The 25,521-nt window shown below is 42.5% G+C and overlaps 1 protein-coding gene across 1 annotated transcript in view; it reads right to left on the bottom strand.

Moving 5' to 3' along the window:
- The window catches only part of LOC138680711 (gamma-aminobutyric acid receptor subunit rho-2-like), a 227,837-nt gene extending 205,952 nt beyond the window's left edge, over positions 1–21,885 (bottom strand). The window contains exons 1-2 of the mRNA XM_069768001.1: positions 21,739–21,885; positions 18,014–18,120 (exon numbers count right to left, since the gene is read on the bottom strand). Of these exons, the coding sequence (XP_069624102.1) occupies positions 18,014–18,120; positions 21,739–21,854 (223 nt within the window). The 5' untranslated portion in view covers positions 21,855–21,885. The remainder of the gene's footprint in view (positions 1–18,013; positions 18,121–21,738) is intronic.
- Between the last annotated feature and the right edge of the window lie 3,636 nt (positions 21,886–25,521).

The raw sequence follows: 25,521 nt of genomic DNA, 5'->3' as shown, positions 1-25,521 counted from the left end.
ACAATGAGGCATCGACCTCAGATGTACTAATTGTACTGACTAACTGTGTGGGAAACATACCACACATGACACTCTGAGGTAGTAGATGGCTTCATGTGAAATGTAACAACTAATAATTAGCATTGCCATTGTTATTTGCAATTGTGTATAGCATGCATCTGAACTGCTCTATATATGACTCTGAGGGCATGCACATATAAACACCTATTTGAGTGAGCCTGTATATCTGCTATTCCGGATTTGAGACACACTGTTTTAGGTATCGAATAGGGATATTTATAATTTATCTTATCTTGTTTAGTTTTACTTATTTTTCTTTACTAGTACTTTTTGTATAAGTCCTATGCATAGGTCTGCCCTTATGACCTGTAGGTCATGATGTACTAACAAAGACAGTGACACATTGGTATACATACTAGAGGTTCCTATTTTATGACCTCTGAGTATTGTAAGACTCATGCTGGTGTGGTAGTTGGAGGCAGATATATATCGCCCAGGTGTTTGTCCTATGTGAATTAGGCCACTCAGTATCTTCAGGGTGCTAATGGGTTAATGATTGCAGGAATAAAAGATGACCAGCTGGGTGTTTCCAGTGTCTGCCTGGGGCACACAGATTGCCTGCCTGTGTGGGACAAACGTGAGTGAAGAGCTCTGCTCAAGAATTGTGTGATGTTAGCTGGGTGGGAGAAGCCCCCCCAGTTGTTGAGATAGCAACGTATTTGTTTAGTTAGTGCCGGACAGGCTAGGATTTATTTTTATGTTTTGTTTTTTGTGTTGCTTTCACGTTAATAAATCTGACCTGAGGTCAGCCTGCTCAGAAACCTGCTGTACGCCTCAGATTCAATGCACAAACCACGTGTCCTTTGACCCCAGCAAAGGCGATCCCAGAGTGTTTTGTCACATTGTGGTGGAGAACGCGGGCATACCGTGGCACAGGCGACAGCATGGAAGACGTGGTGAAAGCCTTAGTACAGTCCACTGCCGTACAGCAGCAGGCCACTGCCGCACAGCACGAAGCTAATCGCTTGATGGCCGCACAGCTGAAGGAGTTACTGGACATGACGGTTGCAGACCGCCAACTTCTCCAACAGGTGGCGCAGCGCCTGGTGAGCATGCCTGACGCTGACCCGGAAGCAGAGTCCAGAAGGATCCATGTGAGTCGATACTGGCAAAAGCTGACTGCAGAAGATGACGTCGAGGCATACCTGACAACGTTTGAGCGGACGGCATTGAGAGAGAAGTGGCCGAAGGCACGATGGGCTGATTTGATTGCCCCGTTTCTCTCCGGCGAGGCCCAAAAAGCTTACCATGATTTGGACCCGGAGGTCGCTCAGGACTTTGAGAAGCTGAAAGCTGAGATCCTGGCCCGGCTGGGTGTGACGACGGCTGTCCGTGCACAGAGGGTACATCAGTGGACATACCAGCAAGATAAACCGGCGCGGTCTCAGATGTTCGACCTCATCTACTTGACAAAGAAATGGCTGCACCCGAGGTACTGACAATACCAGAAATAATCCAGCGGGTTGTCCTGGACAAGTACCTGAGAGTACTACCCCCAGCGCTGAAAAGGTGGGTAAGCCAAGGAAATCCAATGACAGCGGATCAACTTGTGGAGTTGGTCGAGCGTTATTCCGTGGCAGAAGGACTTTCCGACGACACCGCCAACCCCCGGTCTGTGCCTCCTCCTCGTGGAACCGGTAAGACTGTTCCAGGGACCACGGGTGAAGGAAAATCGCTTAAAACTGTGGGGGAGGAGTCCGGGACTGCTCGCACTCCGAGACCAAGAGTATTGGACGGTGGTCTCAGTAGGGGACCTGTTAGGTGTTTCCGCTGCCATGAGAAGGGTCATGTTTCTGCGAACTGTCCTGTTACCGCTGAACCCATGCAGTGCGACGTTATAGACTCTAGAAAACGCATGTCTTTGGTTACACAGCTAGTGAGTGTGAATGCGGGTCAAAATGATACAGTGAAACACCTGTGTGAATTATCTGTTGATGGGAAAAATGTTGTGGCATTACTAGACTCTGGAAGTGTGGTGACTCTGGTGAAAGCTAGTCTGGCGGCACTTCCGTCTGGTCCGTCTGACAAGTTTTCTGTGACGTGTGTGCATGGTGACACCCGCTCGTACTTAACAGCAGTCATATGGATTTCTACTCCCTATGGGTCAGTGCAGCACAAAGTGGGACTCGTCCCCGCATTGTTACAGGATATAATCCTGGGCAGGGATTTTCCCTATTTCTGGCAGTTGTGGGAGAATCAGTTGCTCCTTCACGGTAGCTGTACCCGTGAATCTTCTCCCATGCCATCTGGAGGTCCCGAGTCCCTAGAGGAGACCCCACAGGAAGATGTTGCTGGGGAGGTTGGTGAATCTAACCTTCAGTACCCCTTCTCCGTCATGGCGGGGGAAACAGAGGAAACTGAGGAACCTCAGCGAGATGCGGAGGCAGACAGCCATCCGGCACCCTGCCTGCCAGATTTGGGAGTCCAGGTGGATGACTTCCACAGCGAGCAAATGAAAGATCCTACCCTAACTCCGGCTAGGAAAAATGTAAAAATGATAGATGGGGTACCCGTAGAACCTGACACTAGGCTAGCGTACCCGTATATGGTTCTTGAAAATGATTTGCTCTACCAGGTAGAAAAAAAAGGGGAAGACACAGTGCAACGGTTAGTGGTACCCAAACCTTATCGGCGGAAGGTACTGGATTTGACCCACGGACATATAATGGGGGGACATCTGGGGGTACAGAAAACCACAGAAAGGATATTGCATTGTTTTGTGTGGCCTGGAATACATTGTGATGTGCGTAACTATTGTGAGTCCTGTCCAGAGTGCCAAATCGCGGCCCCTAAATCTCAGTTCCGTAGCCCTTTGGTACCCCTTCCTATCATCGGGGTCCCTTTTGAGAGAATTGGGATGGATTTGGTTGGGCCCCTTCCCCGATCCGCACGTGGGCACCAACATATCCTCGTCATCATGGACTATGCCACTCGTTACCCGGAAGCCGTCCCTTTGCGTAACACAGCTACCAAGACGATCGCCAAGGAATTGGTACAAGTGTTTAGTCGGGTGGGAATTCCAAAACAGATACTCACCGACCAGGGGACTCCCTTTATGTCGAGGGTAATGAAGGAGCTCTGCAGGCTCTTACAAATAGACCCGTTGCGTACGTCTGTCTATCACCCTCAAACAGATGGCCTGGTTGAGCGCTTCAACAAAACCTTAAAACAGATGCTCCGGAAGGCGATAGACAAAGATGGGAAGAACTGGGATTACTTGTTACCCTATTTGCTGTTTGCCATTAGGGAAGTTCCCCAGTCTTCCACAGGGTTTTCGCCTTTCGAACTGTTGTACGCCCGTCGTCCCCGGGGACTGCTGGACGTCGCAAAAGAAACTTGGGAAGGTCAAGTCACTCCCTTTAAAACGGTGATCGACCATGTAACACAAATGCAGGATCGTATTGCCGCTGTCATGCCCATTGTTAGGGACCATATGTTACAGGCCCAGGGAGCCCAGAGGCAAAGTTATGATAGAGGCGCTAAGGTCCGTACATTTGCACCCTGCGATAGGGTGTTGGTCCTAATCCCTACGGTGGATAGTAAATTCCTGGCGAAATGGCAGGGCCCATTTGAGGTCCGAGAAAGAGTTGGTGAAGTGAACTATAAAGTGTACCAGCCGGGTAAGAGAAAACCGGAACAGATTTATCATGTGAATCTGATAAAATCCTGGAAAGACCGCTCTGCCCTAACGGCGGATCTGCCCCGTCCGGTTTGTTCACCTACTGTACCAGAGGTGCAGGTTGCTGAGACTCTCTCAGAACGACAAAAATCTGAGGTTAAGCAATTTTTGTTACAGAACCGACAGTTTTTCTCCGAAAAACCTGGCCGGACTAAGTTGGTGAAACATGAGATTGTCACAGAGCCTGGCGTCACTGTTCATGTGAAGCCCTACCGGATTCCGGAAGCCCGCCGTGAAGCCGTCTCCCGGGAAGTGATGGCAATGTTGGACTTAGGAGTCATTGAGGAGTCACACAGCGCCTGGTCCAGTCCAATTGTGTTGATACCTAAACCGGATGGCTCCATCCGGTTTTGTAATGACTTTAGGAAACTGAATGCAGTTTCTAAATTTGATGCGTACCCTATGCCCCGGGTCGATGAGTTGATCGACCGGCTTGGTAAAGCCCGATACATTACGACCCTGGATTTAACAAAGGGGTACTGGCAGATTCCTCTGGCCGAGGCGGCCAGAGAGAAGACGGCCTTTGCTACACCGGAAGGTCTGTTCCAGTATGTCTATATGCCGTTTGGACTTCACGGAGCTCCCGCAACGTTCCAGAGATTGATGGATCGAGTCTTGAGGCCTCACAGACAGTACGCTTCTGCCTACCTGGATGACATCGTAATTTACAGCATGGACTGGGAAACTCATCTCCAGAAGGTACAAGCGGTGATTGATGACCTGCGAGATGCAGGTTTAACGGCAAACCCCAAGAAATGCCACATCGGGCTTGAAGAAGCCCGATACTTGGGCTACGTGATTGGCCGAGGAGTGGTTAAACCCCAGATCGACAAAATACAGGCAATTCAGGGCTGGCCACAACCAGTGAACAAGAAACAAGTGCAGGCTTTCCTGGGGATTGCCGGCTATTATCGCCGGTTCATACCCAATTTTGCAGCCATGGCTACTCCCTTGACGGATCTTACCAAGGGGAAGGGTTCCGTCATGGTAAAATGGACCTCAGCTGCTGAAGAGGCCTTCCACAGCCTGAAACGGGCTTTGTGCTCTCAGCCCGTACTAGTGACTCCTGATTTCAGCAGCGAGTTTGTGGTACAAACTGATGCCTCTGATACTGGTGTCGGAGCTGTACTTTCCCAGGTGAGGGACGGAGTCGAACACCCGGTCCTCTACCTCAGTCGGAAACTGAATGTACATGAGCAGAGGTATGCGGTGGTTGAAAAAGAGTGCCTAGCCATTAAGTGGGCTCTCGACTCCCTCAAGTATTACCTAGCCGGTAGGAAGTTTAGGCTGGTCACAGACCATGCCCCTCTCAAGTGGATGCACCTCCACAAAGACCGTAATAGTCGGGTAACCCGGTGGTTCCTTGCCCTGCAGGCTTACTCTTTTACGGTGGAGCACCGACCTGGGGTGCAGATGGGGAACGCCGATGCCCTATCCCGAGTGCACTGTTTCAAAAGTGTTCTTGCTCGACCGGAGTGGTCTGAGCAAGGGGGGGGATATGTAAGACTCATGCTGGTGTGGTAGTTGGAGGCAGATATATATCGCCCAGGTGTTTGTCCTATGTGAATTAGGCCACTCAGTATCTTCAGGGTGCTAATGGGTTAATGATTGCAGGAATAAAAGATGACCAGCTGGGTGTTTCCAGTGTCTGCCTGGGGCACACAGATTGCCTGCCTGTGTGGGACAAACGTGAGTGAAGAGCTCTGCTCAAGAATTGTGTGATGTTAGCTGGGTGGGAGAAGCCCCCCCAGTTGTTGAGATAGCAACGTATTTGTTTAGTTAGTGCCGGACAGGCTAGGATTTATTTTTATGTTTTGTTTTTTGTGTTGCTTTCACGTTAATAAATCTGACCTGAGGTCAGCCTGCTCAGAAACCTGCTGTACGCCTCAGATTCAATGCACAAACCACGTGTCCTTTGACCCCAGCAAAGGCGATCCCAGAGTGTTTTGTCACAGTATTTATGAGCACAATATATCCGTGCTCTACTGTACCCCAAAATTTTGGTTTTTGACTATTACCTGTGTACTATCATTCACACTATAAGAATATTTTCATTGAGCAATATCTATACCATTTGTTAATATAGCCCATGGGGTACATGTAATTTATTGGACTTTTACGCAGCACTATTCTTGCCGCGTTGTTTTTAGTATGTTTTGTTACACTTTTTTTACTTCTTTTTTACACTTTTTTTCACGTTTTTGGTTAGTGTGACCTTTTGGTCAATTTGTGTGTATGTTGTGGGGACCTGGGCGTGGGTAGTTGGTAGGGCCCAGTACGGCAAGAAGGGACAGTTGACGTGGAGCGGGGGCGCCATATCGTAATTTAGGGTGCCAACCTCCGCTGTTAGGTAGGCGAGAGCTACTATAGGGCCACCTTACAGGGACTGTGTCAGGAATACATTTGTTACTATTTCCTGAATTTTTCCTACCCTACCCGAACCCAGGTGGTTGATGTTGGTAGCATACATTTAAGTATATTTAATTGTCTATGAGATTTTTAGATATTATTAATAAAGTATTTTTTTAGGATATTGCGTTTCTTTTTGGTTGTTCAACTAAGTATATCCTTACATTATTCTAGTTGGTTGTTTAAAATCCTGGAGGGCATTCTAAGGGATGCTATAGTGGAGTATCTGAAGAGGAATAACCTCATGACCCAGTATCAGCACGGGTTTACTAGGGACCGTTCATGTCAGACTAATTTGATCAGTTTCTATGAAGAGGTAAGTTCCGGATTGGACCAAGGGAAACCAGTGGATGTAGTGTAGATGGACTTTTCAAAAGCTTTTGATACGGTGCCACACAAAAGGTTGATACATAAAATGGGAATAATGGGGATAGGGGAAAATATGTGTAAGTGGGTTGAGAACTGGCTCAGGGATAGGAAACAAAGGGTGGTTATTAATGGAGCACACTTGGACTGGGTAGCGGTTAGCAGTGGGGTACCACAGGGGTCAGTATTGGGTCCTCTTCTTTTTACCATATTTATTAATGACCTTGTAGGGGGCATTCAGAGTAGAATTTCAATATTTGCAGATGACACTAAACTCTGCAGGGTAATCAATACAAAGGAGGACAATTTTATATTACAGGATGATTTATGTAAACTAGAAGCTTGGGCTGATAAATGGCAAATGAGCTTTAATGGGGATAAATGTAAGGTCATGCAATTGGGTAGAAGTAATAAGATGTATAATTATGTGCTTAATTCTAAATCTCTGGGCAAAACCGTCAATGAAAAAGACCTGGGTGTATGGGTGGATGACAAACTCATATTCATTGGCCAGTGTCAGGCAGCTGCTACAAAGGCAAATAAAATAATGGGATGCATTAAAAGAGGCATAGATGCTCATGAGGAGAACATAATTTTACCTCTATACAAGTCATTAGTTCGACCACGCTTAGAATACTGTGCACAGTTCTGGTCTCCGGTGTTTAAGAAAGACATAGCTGAACTGGAGCGGGTGCAGAGAAGAGTGACCAAGGTTATTAGAGGACTGGGGGGTCTGCAATACCAAGATAGGTTATTACACTTGGGGCTATTTAGTTTGGAAAAACGAAGACTAAGGGGTGATCTTATTTTAATGTATAAATATATGAGGGGACAGTACAAAGACCTTTCTGATTATCTTTTTAATCATAGACCTGAAACCGGGACAAGGGGGCATCCTCTGTGTTTGAAGGAAAAAAGGTTTAAGCATAATAACAGACGCGGATTCTTTACTGTAAGAGCAGTGAGACTATGGAACTCTCTGCCGTATGATGTTGTAATGAGTGATTCATTACTTAAATTTAAGAGGGGACTGGATACCTTTCTGTAAAAGTATAATGTTACAGGGTATATACACTAGATTCCTTGATAGGGCGTTGATCCAGGGAACTAGTCTGATTGCCGTATGTAGAGTTGGGAAGGAATTTTTTTCCCCAATGTGGAGCTTACTCTTTGCCACATGGGTTTTTTTTGCCTTCCTCTGGATCAACATGTTAGGGCATGTTAGGTTAGGCTATGGGTTGAACTAGATGGACTTATAGTCTTCCTTCAACCTTAATAAATATGTAACTATGTAACTATCATGAAAATACTGGATCCTTGCTTGTGTATTCAGATTAGGAAGCACCAACAGTGTCCTCTTCTATAAACCAAGTGATTATGTGATTGCTGGGTTCTAAGAGACTCAGTCAGCTCTGCTATGCATGCAGGAGGACAAACTTCCAGTGTAACTGGGGCTAATATACCAGCCCTAGTTACATAGATAGCCAGCAATAAAAAATGTATTAATATGTAAAAATGCCTCTTAAGGGTTAAGGTGGGAAATAAATAAATTTAAAAAAAGCAAGAAAAAAGAGACGCCGCAATTCTGAATAGCTGTTTATAGCCCCAATCCCGTTTAAAAAAATGTGTTGTATATATAAAATTATTTTTAAGAAATAGTGAATTTCAATTTAAAATATTTTTTTTGATATCCAACAGTTAACACAAAATGATGGCGGGTTACATTTTTTTGTGATTATTTGTGGTCTTTGAAAAACTTTAAAAAGTAAAAACACTGAAAAATAGACAAGCATTTCCTATTTTTCTTTAAATTTTCCAGTATTATCAAAAGAAAAAAAAGCAAATTAGCAAAAAAAGGAGCAAAATTATTTGAATATCAGAACGAAAAAAAAAGCGCATACATGGTAAAATCCAAAAATGTGCCGTGTCAGCAATGGGCGAAAATGGCCTGATCCTGAACTGGTTAATTTCACTCAGACGTAGCCACAGACCTAGCCTTCTAGATATAAAATGCATTTGTCATATGACAGATGTGCTGCAGGCTTAACCTAAGGGGGCTCTGAAAGTGCCCACTGTACTGACAACTCAAGACTGAACGGATAAAACTGATTTTACACATTTTTGCTTCACGGGCCAAGTATGGATCTCAATGCCGGGACTGTCCACCGATCTCCTGACCCAAACCGACAGACTCATATATGACTATACAGACGAGAAACCTATATACAGAAACATATGACATTTACATTGTTCCATATGCTGCTGCGTATACCTAAACTATGGCACAAATTCTAGATATTAATTATAAGGGTCTTATGCTACAAGGAATTGATATTCATGAATAAAACAAGTTACGTGAAAAATAAATACACAACTTCCTAAGGGGTTCAGAGCACGGAGCCCTCTAAAACACTAATGCCTTTTGATTTCATGGTCCTAAAATAGTTAAAACTATTGTGGTGAGGATTTAATTCAGTTGCACATTACAAGTTGTTGCAAATCCCAAAAAATATTACTGAATTTATTAGCTGAACACTCAAAAAACAGCAACTGTTTCAACTCATTTGTGGTTTTGGGTGATTGACTGTAAACCGCAGGAATATTTTTTTCATATATGGATCTATCACTCACAAGTCGTTGGTAAAATCTGTATTCAGTGACAACTGATTTTCACATTACTGAGATAGGATATGGTAGGTGGTGCTTTTAAAATTTTGTGGAGAGGCTGAGGACAAATGCATGGAAAGCATGTTTGTTGGGCTCTCCATGCATGTGTTGTGACTGTCAAACAGCCGTGACACATGCAGCTGTGGCGACGAACAGCTGATTATCAGGAGCACTCCAGGTATCCAGGTTCCCGAGGCACCTATTCGGTAAGTGCTCTAGCTATTCGGATAAGGAGTTATCCGAAGCTATTCACTCATCCCTAGTAACAACCCATCCAATCAACACAGGGAAAAAATATAAATCCATAGATGTCCATAAAGTATGTGTAATAATAAGAAATGACACAGGCAAAAAGTATTGATCACATAAAAAAGACAGTTGCAAAAAGCCATGGAAAGTCATGACAGCTGCAATCTATCAGTAATTAGAAAGCAATCCAGCCAATTAGTGGCAAATAATATCAGCTGGTTCAACTGGAGGACTTTAAAAAGGTGTCTCATTATCAAGATGCCACATGACAAACATCTATTGATGGGTAAAACTAGTGAGCTCCCTCAAGACCTTCGCAACCTTATTGTTACAAAATATATAGATGGCATTGGTTAAAGAAGAATTTCTTAACTACCGAAGGTTCCAGTGAGCACTGCATATTTACACACCGCCATTACACAGTACAAAGCAGGTGCACTTTTATAAGATTATCTCAGCACAGGAACAATGTTTTAACCCATCCAATTATGTATTTGGCTGCAGCACTGTTAAATTGACATCACCGCTGCAGCCATGCAACAAAGATTGGAGTAGTGGATAAGACACATTGATGGCTCCAGAGAGGGTAAGTGAAGCTCAGTCTGATTTTTTTTAAACATAACTGAGCCTATGGGCACAAGTTTTCTAAAAGGGGACAAGAGCTTTAAAAGTTACAATAAATACAGGTCATATTCAGACCTCAGTTGGTTTGCAATACCCGGCATAACTGACGCATCTTGTGACCTAGGCTATAGCCTTACATGTGCATAATAAGTAGTTGGCTCAAGTCATGAGACCTGCTGGCCAGGCCAGGTATTGCGATCCAAGTATGAGGTGTTTTAGAGAAATAGATATTGTGCCACATCACAAGCTCTTAATACAAATCAATGAGACCATGAACAAGACTCTCATAGACTTACCGTATATACTCGAGTATAAGCCAAGATTTTCAGCCCACTTTTTTTGGCTGAAAGTCCCCCTCTCGGCTTATACTCGAGTCATACCCAGGGGTCGGCAGGGGAGCGGGGGCTGTCTAATTATACTCACCTGCTCCTGGCGCAGTCCCTGCAGGTCCCTGCAGCTTGTTCCTGTAGTGAGCGGTCACATGGTACCGCTCTTTACAGTAATTAATATGTGGCTCCAGCTCCCATAGGGGTGGAGCCGCATATTCATTATATTAATTACTGTAATGAGTGGTAACGGTGACCGCTCACTACAGGAAGAAAATATTCACCTGCTCCTCGTTCCACCGTCGGCGCCGCTGTGTCTTCCGCAGTGACGCTCAGGTCAGAGGGCGTGGTGACGAGATTAGTGTGCGCGACGCCCTCTTCCTGGACATCGGTGCAGAGGATGGGGAAGACACAGCGGCGGTCAGCGGTGGAACGGAAAGCAGGTGACTATAGCAAGTGCCGGGGGCCGGAGAGGTGAGTATGTAATTTTTTTATTTTTTTAATCGCAGCAACAACATATGGGGCAAATATCTTTATGGAGCATCTTATGTGGCCATATGCAGCATTATATGAGGGCAAATATCTGTATGGGGCATCTTATGTGGTCATGTGCAGCATGATATAGGGGCAAATATCTATATGGAACATCTTATGTGGCCATATGCAGCATTATATGGGGACAAATATCTGTATGGGGCATCTTATGTGGCCATGTGCAGCATGATATGGGGGCAAATATCTGTATGGAACATCTTATGGGGCCATGTACAGCATAATATGGGGCAAATATCTGTATGGGGCATCTGTTTGGGGCCATGTGCAGCATTATATGGGGGCAAATATCTGTATGGGGCATCTGTATGGGACCATGTGCAGCATTATATGGGGCCATGTGCAGCATGATATGGGGGCAAATATCTGTATAGGGCATCTTATGGGGCCATAATCCACATTTGTGGAGCATTATACGGGGCAAATATCTGTATGGAGCATCTTATGTGGCCATGTGCAGCATTATATGGGGGCAAATATCTGCATGGGGCATCTTATGTGGCCATGTGCAGCATGCAGCATGATATGGGGGCAAATATCTGTATGGGGCATCTTATGTGGCCATGTGCAGCATGATATGGGGGCAAATATCTGTATGGGGCATCTGTATGGGGCCATGTGCAGCATGATATGGGAGCAAATATCTGTATGGGGCACTTTATGTGGCCATGTGTAGCATTATATGGGGCAAATATCTGTATGGAGCATCTTATGTGGCCATGTGCAGCATGATATGGGGGCAAATATCTGTATGGGGCATCTGTATGGGACCATGTGCAGCATTATATGGGGCCATGTGCAGCATGATATGGGGGCAAATATCTGTATAGGGCATCTTATGGGGCCATAATCCACATTTGTGGAGCATTATACGGGGCAAATATCTGTATGGAGCATCTTATGTGGCCATGTGCAGCATTATATGGGGGCAAATATCTGTATGGGGCATCTTATGTAGCCATGTGCAGCATTATATGGGGCAGTTATCTGTATGGGGCATCTTATGTGGCCATGTGCAGCATTATATGGGGGCAAATGTCTGTATGGAGCATCTTATGGGGCCATGTGCAGCACTATATGGGGCAATTATCTGTATGAAGCATCTTATGGGGCCATAATCCACATTTGTGGAGCATTATATGGGGCAAATGTCTTTATGGAGCATCTTATGGGGCCATAATCAGCATTTGTGCAGCATTATATGGGGCATATTTGAATATGGAGCATCTCATGGAGCCCATCATAAACTGTATGGAGCATTATATGGGGCTCCTGATTCAATATGGATATCAAAAACACTTAAACTACTGATGTCTCAATTAATTTTACATTTATTGGTATCTATTTTTATTTTAGAAATTCACCGGTAGCTGCTGCATTTCCCACCCTAGGCTCATACTCGAGTCATTAAGTTTTCCCAGTTTTTTGTGGCAAAATTAGGGGGTCGGCTTATACTCGGGTCGGCTTATACTCGAGTATATACGGTATATTCAGTTATGACCTCCATCTCACTCCATGAAACACTAGAGCCTCCCGCAGGTCACAAACTGCTGGAGACTGATGGAAGCAGCAGGCATAACAGTTGAAGACGTCGGAAGGCGAGTATGAAAAATGGGGCAAGGGACTTACGGTAAATTTGAAGCACCACTTCAGAGGTAAAGTAAAAAAAGAGCTGGAGTGGTGCTTTAAGAAGTGACAAGAGTAGAGAATGGCAAAATAACTGCACTCAGGTTTAATGGGCGGTGAGTCGTACACATTGCCTGGTTAGGACTTTGGTTTGATGTGTCACATCTGAAGGTGCTACTGCTTGTAACTACTACTGTAGCATCATATGGAAAGCATTCCAGTCAAAATGTATTTACAAAGAAGGCATGTACACTATACACAGAGTTTATTGGTAACTAAAAAATGGAGCCAGGAATATGAAGTCACTTAGCCTAGAATTGAGTTAATTTTCACTTTAAAGGGAGTCTACCAATATAAACTAAGCACATGACCTTGTTAGGGTATAGCCACTATGAAAATTGCATTTTTATTGCACTAATTGCCGACTCCATTCTGAAAATAGTCTCTTCAAAGAGGAAGAGAACTAGAACTCTAGTCCCACTTACTGGAAATATCAATCTAAAAAGTCAATGTAAATCCTCCAGGAATTTAAATATGCAAATAGCCTCTTCAGAGAGGAAGAGGACAGTATAACCTACCTATTGGAGGTAGCAAAAGTGAGTATTGATCCTTTAGTCTCTTAAGGACAAGGCAATTTACATTTTTGTGCCTTTGTTTTTTTTCCTTTCCTTCTAAGAGCCATATCTTTTTAATTTTCCATCCCCATAGCTGTATAAAGTCTTGCTTTTTTATGAATGAGTTGTGCTGTTGAATGACACCATCCATTCTAGCGCGCAATGTAATAGAAAACATGAAAATAATTGCAAGTGTGATGAAATCGTGAAAAAATACAATTCAGCAATGGTTTTTTTGAAGTTTTGTATTTATAGTGCTCATTGTGCAGCGAAATGACCTGGCAGCTTGTTTCTCCGGGTCAGTAAAATTACGGCAATATCAAGCATGCAATCTGAAATTTGTATTAAACCCCTTCATGACATGAGCAGTACATGTACTGCTCATATCGTGTCTCCCCCTTTGATGTGGGCTCCGGCGGTGAGCCCACATCAAAGTCGCGACATGTCAGCTGTTTTGTACAGCTGACATGTGCGCGCAATAGCGGCAGGTGAAATCGCTATTCACCCGCCGCTATTAACCTGTTAAATGCCGCTGTCAAACACAGACAGCGGCATTTAACTACCGCATCCGGCCGGGCGGCCGGATATGACGTCATCGCCGACCCCCGTCACATGATCGGGGGTCGACGATGCATCAGGAAGGTAACCATAGAGGTCCTTGAGACCTCTATGGTTACTGATGCAGGTCTGCTGTGAGCGCCCCCCTGTGGTCGGCGCTCACAGCACACCTGCATTTCTGCTACATAGCAGCGATCTGATGATCGCTGCTATGTAGCAGAGCCGATCAGGCTATGCCAGCTTCTAGCCTCCCATGGAGGCTATTGAAGCATGGCACAAGAAAAAAAAAATGTTTTTAAAAATATGAAAAAAATATAAAAAATATAAAAGTTTAAATCACCCCCCTTTCGCCCCATCCTAAATAAAACAATTAAAGAAAAACCAAACCTACACGTATTTGGTATCGCCGTGTTCAGAATCGCCCGATCTATCAATTAAAAAAAGCATTAACCTGATCGCTCAATGGCGTAGCGAGAAAAATATCCGAAACGCCAGAATTACGTTTTTTGGTCGCCGCGACATTGCATTAAAATGCAATAACGGGCGAGCAAAAGAACGTATCTGCGCAAAAATGGTATCATTAAAAACATCAGCTCGGCACGCAAAAAATAAGCCCTCACCCGACCCCAGATCACGAAAAATGGAGACGCTACGGGTATCGGAAAATGGCACTTTTTTTTTTTTTTTTTTTTTTCAAAGTTTGGAATTTTTTTTCACCACTTAGATAAAAAATAACCTAGTCATGTTAGGTGTCTATGAACTCGTAATGACCTAGATAATCATAATGGCAGGTTAGTTTTAGCATTTAGTGAACCTAGCAAAAAAGCCAAACAAAAAACAAGTGTGGGATTGCACTTTTTTTGCAATTTCACCGCACTTGGAATTTTTTTCCCGTTAAAAGACATGGTAAAACCAATGGTGTCTTTCAAAAGTACAACTTGTCCCGCAAAAAATAAGCCCTCACATGACCATATTGACGAAAAAATAAAAAAGTTATGGCTCAGGGAAGGAGGGGAGCGAAAAACGAAAACGCAAAAATGAAAAAGGGCCGCGACTTGAATTAAAAACAAAAATGTTTTGCTTGGCCACGATTTTCCAAGACTCATAATTTTGTGTGTTTTGTCCATGGAGCTTTATGAGAGCTTTTTTGTGTGGCAAGCTGATTTTTTTATTGATATTATTTTGGGGTAGGTGCAACCTCAAAATTATATCAATAAAAGCTGTTTTTTATTGCATTTTTATGTGGAGTTGTGATGACTGACAAAACTGCAATTTTGCTTTTTCAATTTTGTTCCCTTTTCTCTTTATACTGGTCAGGTTACTGTACTTCATTTTATATCTTGCTAGATCAAACTTTACGGTACCAAATATGGTATTTTTTACATCTTTATTTTTAATAGGGGATAAGGAAATTATTAAAATTTGTATGACTTTTTAATTGATTAAATATTTTTTAAAACTTTTTTTTACTTTTGACTTTTTTGTGATACAGTACTTTTTATTGTAATACAGTAAATAGCACAAATCTCTGTCTTCTATAAAGCCCAGATACACACTGGTCTTCATAGAAGCGCCATTGGCACCCTGTAATTGCATGATGGGGGGTGAATGGGAACTTAGAACGGCATGGCCCATGCTTGGGTACATAAATGACATTGTCACAGATTGACGACGGCATTTAACAGGGAAACAGCAGTGGGCAATGCTTGGTTCCACAAGCTTGTTTAAAGGCAGATGATGGCTGAATAACATAGTCATCATATGGCGGGAATGGGAGCAGACTCATCTCATAAGCCAGCTCGATACACCCACTCCCAGCCAACCCCCTTTACCTATACAGCACTCGTGATAATTCTGTTATATGGACTAGACACATGACTAGCAATAGGAAGCCAAACTAAAAACTCTATTTGCAGACTCCTGTTTTGGGTTGTTTGCTCCTCATCAGTGCAAAGCATGAGTACTGATTTAGTTGGGTGAGAAGCCTCTGACAGGGGTTTCAAAGGTAAAGTTTCTCCTTTAGAAGAGCATAAGTCACTATAGGAGACATATAGGCCATAACTAAAGTCTAATGATAATTATAGAACTTAGGGGCACCCAGGGAATGATTAAGAGGCTCAGAGCACTAATCCATCCACTAATTTTATATATCTCAGCCTCCCTCAGAAGTGATTGCCTGGACTGAGCAATGTCTGCAAAGGAAGCTCAGGCAAACCAGAGCTGTCAATCACCAGAGAAGGAGGCGAGGACATGTGAAACTAGTGGTTGTGCGGTCACAGTTGAACCAAGCACCCTAATTAGCGTATCTGATTAAACTTCAGTTTCTGCAGCTAACAGTAAAAGTGAGATTCTTATTGTTTCTATATCTCCTACAAGGCTATGCGCTTAGTTTATACTGTCAGTTCGGGTTTACAGACTCCCTTTAAGAGCAGTTTTTAGCCATTGGTCAATTACCCATAATTCATTGAATATAGTCAGGGGAAGAAGTTACATGTCATTATCTTTCATATATTGTATGAATTTTATTTTTTTCCTTTAAACATTTTTTATTTCTTTTTTTAATAAACTTTAATATTATAAAAAAACAAAGAACAAAAAGAAATGTCCTACTCTGGGACTTGACTGTGCCATCTTAAAGAGACCATCTGGGAAGCTTTAGGGTCATCTTGCTATTACTGCGTAGGAAAGTAAAAATCAAACTCAAACGTATCTTCCAGGCTTTACAGAGCATCATTGCTGAGCCAGCTGTCAGTCAGTTCCGAAGCGTGATTACAGCCTGAAGCCATGCCTCGATGACTGAAAGCCTAAGGCTGCCGGGAGGAATGCAGCTCATTTGTTGCCAGCAGCCAAAAGTGTGATGTCCGCATGGCTTCAGAGCACTATTGACCTGTAGATTAACGCCATATCTGCAGGTTAATAGCACTTTTTTCACATGAAAGGTTTCCTCTAAAAGAGCAGCAATACTAAAATATTTGTATGTTTCTTTTTTTTTACATAATAAAACAATTTTTGAGGGAGGTGGAATGCATTTGTATTTACATTTTGTGGTAGTCTGACTAAAGGACCATGCTATCTTTGACATAATACACTTTAGTACCACAGTATTGTAGCATATTTTGCCTGTCAATATAAAAATGACAGGTGTTCTATTAGCCCCCAATACAAATTAAATAATATCATATTTGGGGTACTTTATTATCCCCTTAGAGCCTCCCATAAACATTAGATATGTGTTATATTGTTTGGCTGATCATTGCCACCAACAGCTATCTCCCCAGACTCCACTCAATCACAGACACGCTCAACTGGCCAAGTGCTCCTGTGTTCTCAATTAGAGAGCTGCTGCCAGACTTCTCTGGCGGTGACTTATCTTTTAAAGCCCAAATGGATTGGTAATCTGAAACTGGACATGCCTGATCCTAATCTCCCCTAACATCATCTATCGGGGGACAGTTGGAATGCCCCCATATATTAGACTGCTGGTCGGACCCACAAGTGTGGTCTTTCTGGATGAAGTCTTTTGTACTTTGAAACGCGTAGAATAAACCACTATCCATTTGTGAATCTGGGGTATACGTCTCATCATTGATCAGCAAGCACGGAAATTATCCAATTATCCTTTCTTTCCTGACAACCAATTGGCATAACACGCGCATCTATGGGGTCATAAATGGTGACCTAGCTACATAGATGTCACAGCGTGCATTGACAACCATACCGAAGGGCTTAAGTTATCTCATACGCCAGCCAATACAGTGGGGTGTTGGCGGTTGTGGTGTAATAGTATATTATTAGGGAATTAACAGCCTCCCACCCATTTACTACATCTTAGAAAAGTTTGTGTTTGTTCTTTGCCAGTTAGCATGCCTGATGTATGATCAGATGCCAAACTTCTTAAGTGGAGATGAGTCTAGTCTATCACTGTCCTTAGTACTCTATATTAATTCTGTGCCACTAGCACCTCTCCATCTAGCCTACAGAATAAGAAGAAGGTAAGCATCAGTTTGCAGCACTGAACCATGGCTTGCAATTATTGTCGGTCCTTTTCACTTAGTGGGTATTAACGGAGAATTGGCACTGTACTCTATAGCCACCGGAGAGGACTTTGTAATTACCTTTATTTCAGTGACCATTGTTTTTTTTAACAATTTTAGAAAGATACACATGATACTGGCACGTAAAATAATGAAAACGTACCAAAGCAATTTATACATTAATCATACATTGTCATAATTCTTTTCAAATTATCTTTTTAATAGTATTAAAAATCTTTGAGAACCTACCTCCAAATGCTGGCCTCATAGTAAAATCATGCTCATCAACTCTGATCAGTTGATCATTTTTCTGTTTTCGAAGTTTGGTGAGATCTTGATTCTTTTTATATACATGGCTGAAAAAATAAAAATGCTAAATTCATCAGTTGGCAAAGATATCCTTACTTGTGTAATAAGTCGTATCCTCTTGGTGGCTTGGTGGTCATCAACATATATATTGACTACAGTGGTCTCTCAAATTGCAATGACTCTTAGCCAGAATGTCCAGCCAATCAAAATTGTCGTTTCACTGGTAAAACACCTGCATGCGCTGATTGGCTGGTGGAATCTCTCAACAGCACAGTGTACTGCTCTCTGCCCGTGCCATGAGGAGCTGCTCCTAAGGTGAGGGCAGCTCAATTTTATTTTTCTGGTATACTGTGTGTAGTGGACACAGATATTCCGGTCCTTCTCCTATGTTGATATTTAGAGCAGCTCTTTTATCTTTAATCTGTAAAGACTTGCTTACTTGTTTTATTTTTTTCTCATTTTTGGATGACATTTTGGAGATTTAGGACCAATTACTAGACTTTTTCATAGAATTATGGTCTCAGGTTACAATGTTTTAAATAGCAATGGTCGCCCCTGAATGAATCCTTAGGCTATGTGCCCACAATCAGGAATAGTAGCGTTTTGAAAGCAGCGTATTTTCGCTGCATCCAAAACGCTACGTTCTACATTACAACTAACACTAAATCACAGGCACAGTTAAGCCACGGATAATAAAGAGTATATTAAAGCATGTCCTTTATTAAATAAAGAATACATAATAGATAAATATAAATAATACAAGTAGATCAAAGAGCTACTAAAAATTCAGGAGTGTATAGCATAATGCCAATCCAAAAAATTAAATGTATATAATTATTTTACTCTAATGCCTATACATTTTTTTTCCTGACAGGACTTACACCTTGGTCATCTCTATTTGTAGCACCAACCATTATTTGACACTGCATGTACACAGTGTTGTGCACTATATATGCAGCTCCTATGCACTGTCAGGCTGTCAGACTAAACAATGCACATAGCATGACAAAAATCTACATAGAAATAGTGTAGACTGTTGGTGCTGTGCAGCATTAATACATCTTAGGTTTTTACTGTTTAGAGTACAATTATCTATATTAATCACTGTATTATGGTCTTTATATGTACACTTGTGCTCAAAAGTTTACATACCCCAGCAGAATTTTTTCTTTCTTGGCCTTTTTCAGAGAATATGAATGATAATGCCAAAACTTTTTCTCCACTCATTATTACTGGTTGGGTGAAGCCATTTATTGTCAAACTACTGTGTTTTCTCTTTTTAAATCATAATGACAACGCAAAACAAAACTGATCAAAAGTTTACATACCCCATTTCTTAATACCATGTATTGCCCCCTCTAACAACATTGACAGCTTGAAGCCATTTGTGGTGGTTGTGGATGAGGTTCTTTATTTTCTCAGATGGTAAAGCTGTCCTCTCTTCTTGGCAGAAAGCCTCCAATTCCTGTAAATTCCTGGGCTGTCTAGCATGAACTGTGCTCTTGAGATCTCCCCAGAGTGGCTCAATGATATTGAGACTGAGATGGCCACTCCAGAACCTTCACTTTGTTCTGCTGTAGCCAATGACAGGTTTACTTGGCCTTGTGTTTTGGATCGTTGTCATGTTGGAACGTCTAAGTACGTCCCATGTGCTACTTTCGGGCTGATGAGTGCAAATTTGCCTTCAGTATTTGCTGATAACATGCTGCATTCATTTTTCCTTCAACTTTGACCAAGTTTGATGTGCCTTTGGAGCCGACACATCCCCAAAACATCAGCGATCCACCTCCGTGGAATAATTTTCCTGACAATTGTGGATGACATTTTTGTTCATCTACCTCACCATGGTTTTGTTTTTATAGAGCCCCTGATTTTCCATTTATTAATCATAGTTTGAACGCTGCTGACGGTCATTATCAATTCCTTGGATATCTTTTTGTATCTTTTTCTTTTTTTATACAGTTCAACTACCTTTTCCCATAGATCCATTGACAATTCTTTTGCTTTCCCCATGACTCTCAATCCAGAAACATCAGTGGCTGGATTAAAGATGCAAGAGTCTGTCTGGATCCCAGAAACTCACTAAGCTTTTATTCACACGCACTGATTACAAGCAAACAGGTCTCAGGTTTAGTAGCCATTCATATCCATTTGTGTCAACTTCTGTGCATGTTATCAGGCCAAAATCACCAGGGTGATGTTTTGGGTTGTCATTATGATTTAAAAGGAAAAAAACACAGTAGTTTGACAATAAATGGCTTCACCCAACCACTAACCATGACTGGAGAAAAAGTTTTGGTGTTATCATTCATATTCTACTGCTTGCGCAGTACGTAAAGCCCATATTTTAGAGTCTTTGTGCTTACACCGCGTTATTTAATCAGCAGAGAATTATAAACTTGGCTTGCTACAAAGCATTAGGGAAGCTTTAAATTATTCCTAGATGCTGCTATTAATGAACTTCCAAACTCTACCAAATCCCTATGTCAGACGTCAGGCTAAGTATAACATGACGGCCGGAGATGCGCACAAGCGCATCCTTAGGGAAGAAAATGCAAATGTTTCTTTTCGAGGCTAATATATTGCATAATCCATTTGTGCTTGTGTAGATCAGGGACACTTTTTATATCATGACATAACCACAGGGCACATGGAGACCCCTAACAGATTGGAGGAATGGTTTAAAAGATTTATTTTCTGATGTAACCCTGAGTACACCGAGCCGGATAATATTTCAAGATTATACCATCCTACCATCAATAAAGGAAAATATATACTATGTGATAATGAAGTTATTGAAAGCATATATGTATATAGCTACAATGTTCATCTTAGTATTTGTCAGTTACATACAAGATAAATTCAATTACGAACTTAATGCAACTAATCCAGATTTATCGTATTATGACATCATTATACCGATGTCCTCCTGACAATCTATCAAGCTATGGTCTACGCTTCTCACATTTCTCAAAACCTATAAATCACAACCGGTCTTCATGCTCTTCTAACATACCCAAGATCTGTCCATTAATATTTTGTATTCTAAAACTAACATATACACGGTTATCCTTCCACAGCACTGTAAGGTCATACGTCCAAATCAGTTTATTCTAGGCAACGTGAATGAGTTATGACCCTTACAGTTCATAAATTAATAAGATCATATAATGTTCTTTGCCCATTGTCCGGCATTCTGTTCCTAGATGATGACGTAGTACCAAATTGCTTTTTACCTGCGATAATGCCGCCCTTGTGTAAACCCAAAAAAGAATAATGTATATACATAAAAGTTCTTGTATGACATACAAATTAACTAAGCAGCTTAAAAAATATCACACTACAATCAGAATATTAAAAAAACTGTATACGTGTTGTTAAATGCATAATCATATATATGTATATATATATATATATATATATTTATACAGTATATATATATAATTCACCATGCACAATGTGTACAAATCCTCTTTCCAAGGTTCTGTTAAAGTAAGAAACACATAAATCAATCTGCATTCCGTATCCCTAAATGACATCATTCAATAGGCTTCCCATGTTAAACCATATCAGTAAAATTACTGTAAGCAAAGATTATGGATGTGAAGGCACAGATGTGGAACAATCTCACAGATGACATTATGTCCAATTCTCCGGATGCTTACCCTATTTGTTTTTGCACATCCATCTGATTTGTCCATCTTCTCCTCCTATGCTTTCTGCTTTCTGTGAGGAGGATGAGGCAGAAGATGAGCAGAAGGAGTTTAAATGAATGAGGCATCTTCAGAATAGTGACCAGAAAAGGATCTGCACTGTAGTTTCTCCCAGCAGTGGCAGTGCCTACTGGTGCACACATTGAGTCAGCTGTTGGTCCCAGCAAACATACTGGCAGGACAGATCAGTGCGCTCACTGCGCTTCAGGTTCCTATAAAGTGCTCCTGAGATCACAGGCTCTCCTTACATGAATGATCGGCACTGGCCATTTCTGAGGGTTAGCAGAACTTGGCTGTGCTTTACTACATATCCCCTGGGGTCCTAGAACAGAGATTTCACTAAACCCCTTACATAATAGGCATGTGGTTCACAATGCAATTATGGGCACACTGGATGATTCATCAGAGCACTAATCTGGGTTAGATTTTCATAAACCGCAGAATCTTTCCAAACATTTTAAAATGTAGTTTTAAGATTTAGATTTGGTCATTTTAGCTAATAATGCAGATTTAAGTATCGTATCAAGTAAAGCTTTATAAAGACATATCTAAAGAGAAACAGTACCGCCCTTATAAAGATAGGAGACGGTCGGTACCAGTCAGATCATTTTTATATTTTAATAATGGCAGCATATTCCAAAAAGTACTAAAACTAAAATTTAATTTTCTTGTTTTTTTTCTCAGAATAATGACGTGTGCTGCTAAATTACTAATTTCCATAGTCACTTAACAACACAGCATTGAAAGTTATGTAACTTTTCAAATCACATTATTAAGGAATTATATTTCAGTCCTGTAAAAACTTTACATCTGAGTGGCCTGCAAACCCCTGCTTACTCCTTTGTGTACTTGTCTGGCTTTTATGCACTCCAATGTCATGCACTGGGAGTACGAACTATGGTACTGGACGCAGATGCAACTTAGGAGCGTCCTTGCTGCCCTACAAAGGTATTAGGTCAAGCGTTTCTCCTCTCATCACTAATTGCTCTGTGTCCTGCATAACCACTACTATTTTTTGCATCTCCTGCAAAGTGTCACTATCAGTAACTTCTCCAGCAGGGGTCTTCCCAGGGCTCGTGAAATTAGACAGTGGTACTGTGCTGGCTAAAGACCCAAAGCATGATCCTCCTGGGTGCTGAGAGGAGGATACCTGCACTGAATATTTTGCAGGGGGGTAAACACTTTCCTAAGGTTCCTCCCAATGCCAGAGCTTGATCTTCCAGTGCATAGTAACGGTGCACAGAAAAGCCAGACAGGTAGACTAAGGATAAGCCACAATGTCAGGATATATATGCATTCCCAAGAAAAGAAGAGAACAATGAAGTAGTATTAAAAGATATAATATTATTGGAGAAAAAAATAAAAAAATTAAAATATTCCAGGAGTGCCTCACTGTAAGGGTTACTGCAGCGCCCCAGGGTCCTGGTCGTTGCAGTAATATTATTCTCCTCTAGAGGGGAGTGATGTTACATTTGGAGGCAAAGAAAGACAACTGAATCCAGGTATCACAAATATGCAACATATTTCACACTCCAGGTCGCCAGGGGGAGCTATGCTCCTATTTATTAGGGCACTCCTCACACTTAGGTAAAACTGGTTGCCTGGGGAGGAAGTTAGTTAGTTGCTGGCTGAGCTTCGCTCAGGTAGTTGGTCCCTGACAGGGGTGGGATCCTGTCAGAGATCGAGACAGGACACGGAGCTGTGCCTGTCCTAAGTGTGGCAGCTTCTAGAAAGACACCGAAAGAGAACTGTATTGTAGAGAGGGTGAAGAAGTCGTAGCAAAGGAGTGGATATCAGAGGAGTTCTGCCCTACACAGGCTGCCTCCTTCTGAGGCGCAGGATCCCGGTAGCCGGAACACTGAGGGAGTAACAATCCTTTATGCCTTGCTCCAGAGACCGGCAGGACAGCTAATTTCACGTTACCTGCCCGCCCTATACCCAGGAGGCAATGTGGCACCACTTAGAGGCTGGGGCATGATAGAGTCCCTGTTGTTGTGAATTCTGTGGTCAAGCTCCCTCCTGTGGTCATGAGTGGTACTTCGGCTGGTTCTGTCTATGAGTTTCCTCTGGTGGATGTGAGTGGGGCTGCGGCTTCTGAGTTTCCTTCCTCAGGTGACGAGGTTAAGTCGTTAGGTGCTGCTCTATTTAACTCCACATAGTTCTTTGTTCCTGGCCTCCAGTCAATGTTCCAGTATTGGTCTTGCTCTCTCCTGGATCGTTCTTGTGGCCTGTCTGCCCTGCATAAGCTAAGTTCTGCTTGTGTTACTTTTGTTTGCTATTTTTTCTGTTCAGCTTGCTATATTGGTTTTTCTTGCTTGCTGGAAGCTCTGGGACGCAGAGGGAGCACCTCCGTGCCGTTAGTCGGTACGGAGGGTCTTTTTGCGCCCTCTGCGTGGTTGTTTGTAGGTTTTTGTGCTGGCCGCAAAGCTATCTTTCCTATCCTCGGTCTATTCAGTAAGTCGGGCCTCACTTTGCTAAAACCTATTTCATCTCTGTTTGTATTTTCATCTTTACTCACAGTCATTATATGTGGGGGGCTGCCTTTTCCTTTGGGGAATTTCTCTGAGGCAAGGTAGGCTTATTTTTCTATCTTCAGGGCTAGCTAGTTTCTCAGGCTGTGCCCGAGGCGCCTAGGTCTGGTCAGGAGCGCTCCACGGCTACCTCTAGTGTAGTGTGATAGGATTAGGGATTGCGGTCAGCAGAGTTCCCATGTCTCAGAGCTCGTCCTATGTTATTAGTAACTATCAGGTCACTTTATGTGCTCTTAACCACCAGGTCCATTGTGTTTCTGAATCACCAGTTCATAACAGTACTGGAGGCCCAAAGTACTAATGCTTCTCAATAGAGGGAAAAGAGAAGTTCTGAGACCATTTTTTTTTCTCTGCACTGTGTTTTGTCTTTCTTTTCCCCTAGACATTTAGGTGGTTCAGGACACAGGTGTAGTGATGGACATTAAAGGTCTGTCTTCTTGTGTGGATAATCTCACTGCAAGAGTACAAAAAATTCAAGACATTATGGTTCAGAAATCTATGTTAGAACCTAGAATTCCTATTCCTGATTTATTTTCTGGAGATAGAGCTAAGTTTCTGAATTTCAAAAATAATTGCAAACTGTTTCTGGCTTTGAAACCCCGTTCCTCTGGTGACCCAGTTCAACAAGTTAAGATCATTATTTCTTTATTACGTGGCGACCCTCAAGACTGGGCATTTTCCCTTGCGCCAGGAGATCCTGCATTATGTAATATTGATGCGTTTTTTCTGGCGCTCGGATTGCTTTATGATGAACCTAATTCAGTGGATCAGGCAGAGAAAAATTTGCTGGCTCTGTGTCAGGGTCAGGATGAGGTAGAGATATATTGTCAGAAGTTTAGGAAGTGGTCTGTGCTCACTCAATGGAATGAATGTGCGCTGGCAGCAATTTTCAGAAAGGGTCTCCCTGAAGCCCTTAAGGATGTCATGGTGGGATTTCCTATGCCTGCTGGTCTGAATGAGTCTATGTCTTTGGCCATTCAGATCGATCGACGCTTACGTGAGCGTAAAACTGTGCACCATTGGTACGGTACAGTCGAAATTTCTTTTGTCCGTTACTTTGATCTGCTCTTTGTCATCCTATTCTGTCATGGCATTTGTGGATTCAGGCGCTGCCCTGAATTTGATGGACTTGGACTTTGCTAGGCGCTGTGGGTTTTTCTTGGAGCCCTTGCAGTATCCTATTCCATTGAGAGGAATTGATGCT

The sequence above is a fragment of the Ranitomeya imitator genome, chromosome 5, assembly GCF_032444005.1.
Source record: "Ranitomeya imitator isolate aRanImi1 chromosome 5, aRanImi1.pri, whole genome shotgun sequence".
In the NCBI taxonomy this organism is placed as follows: Eukaryota; Metazoa; Chordata; class Amphibia; order Anura; family Dendrobatidae; genus Ranitomeya; species Ranitomeya imitator.
The sequence above is the reverse complement of the archived record's forward strand: the minus strand, read 5'-3'. Positions and strand labels throughout refer to the sequence as shown.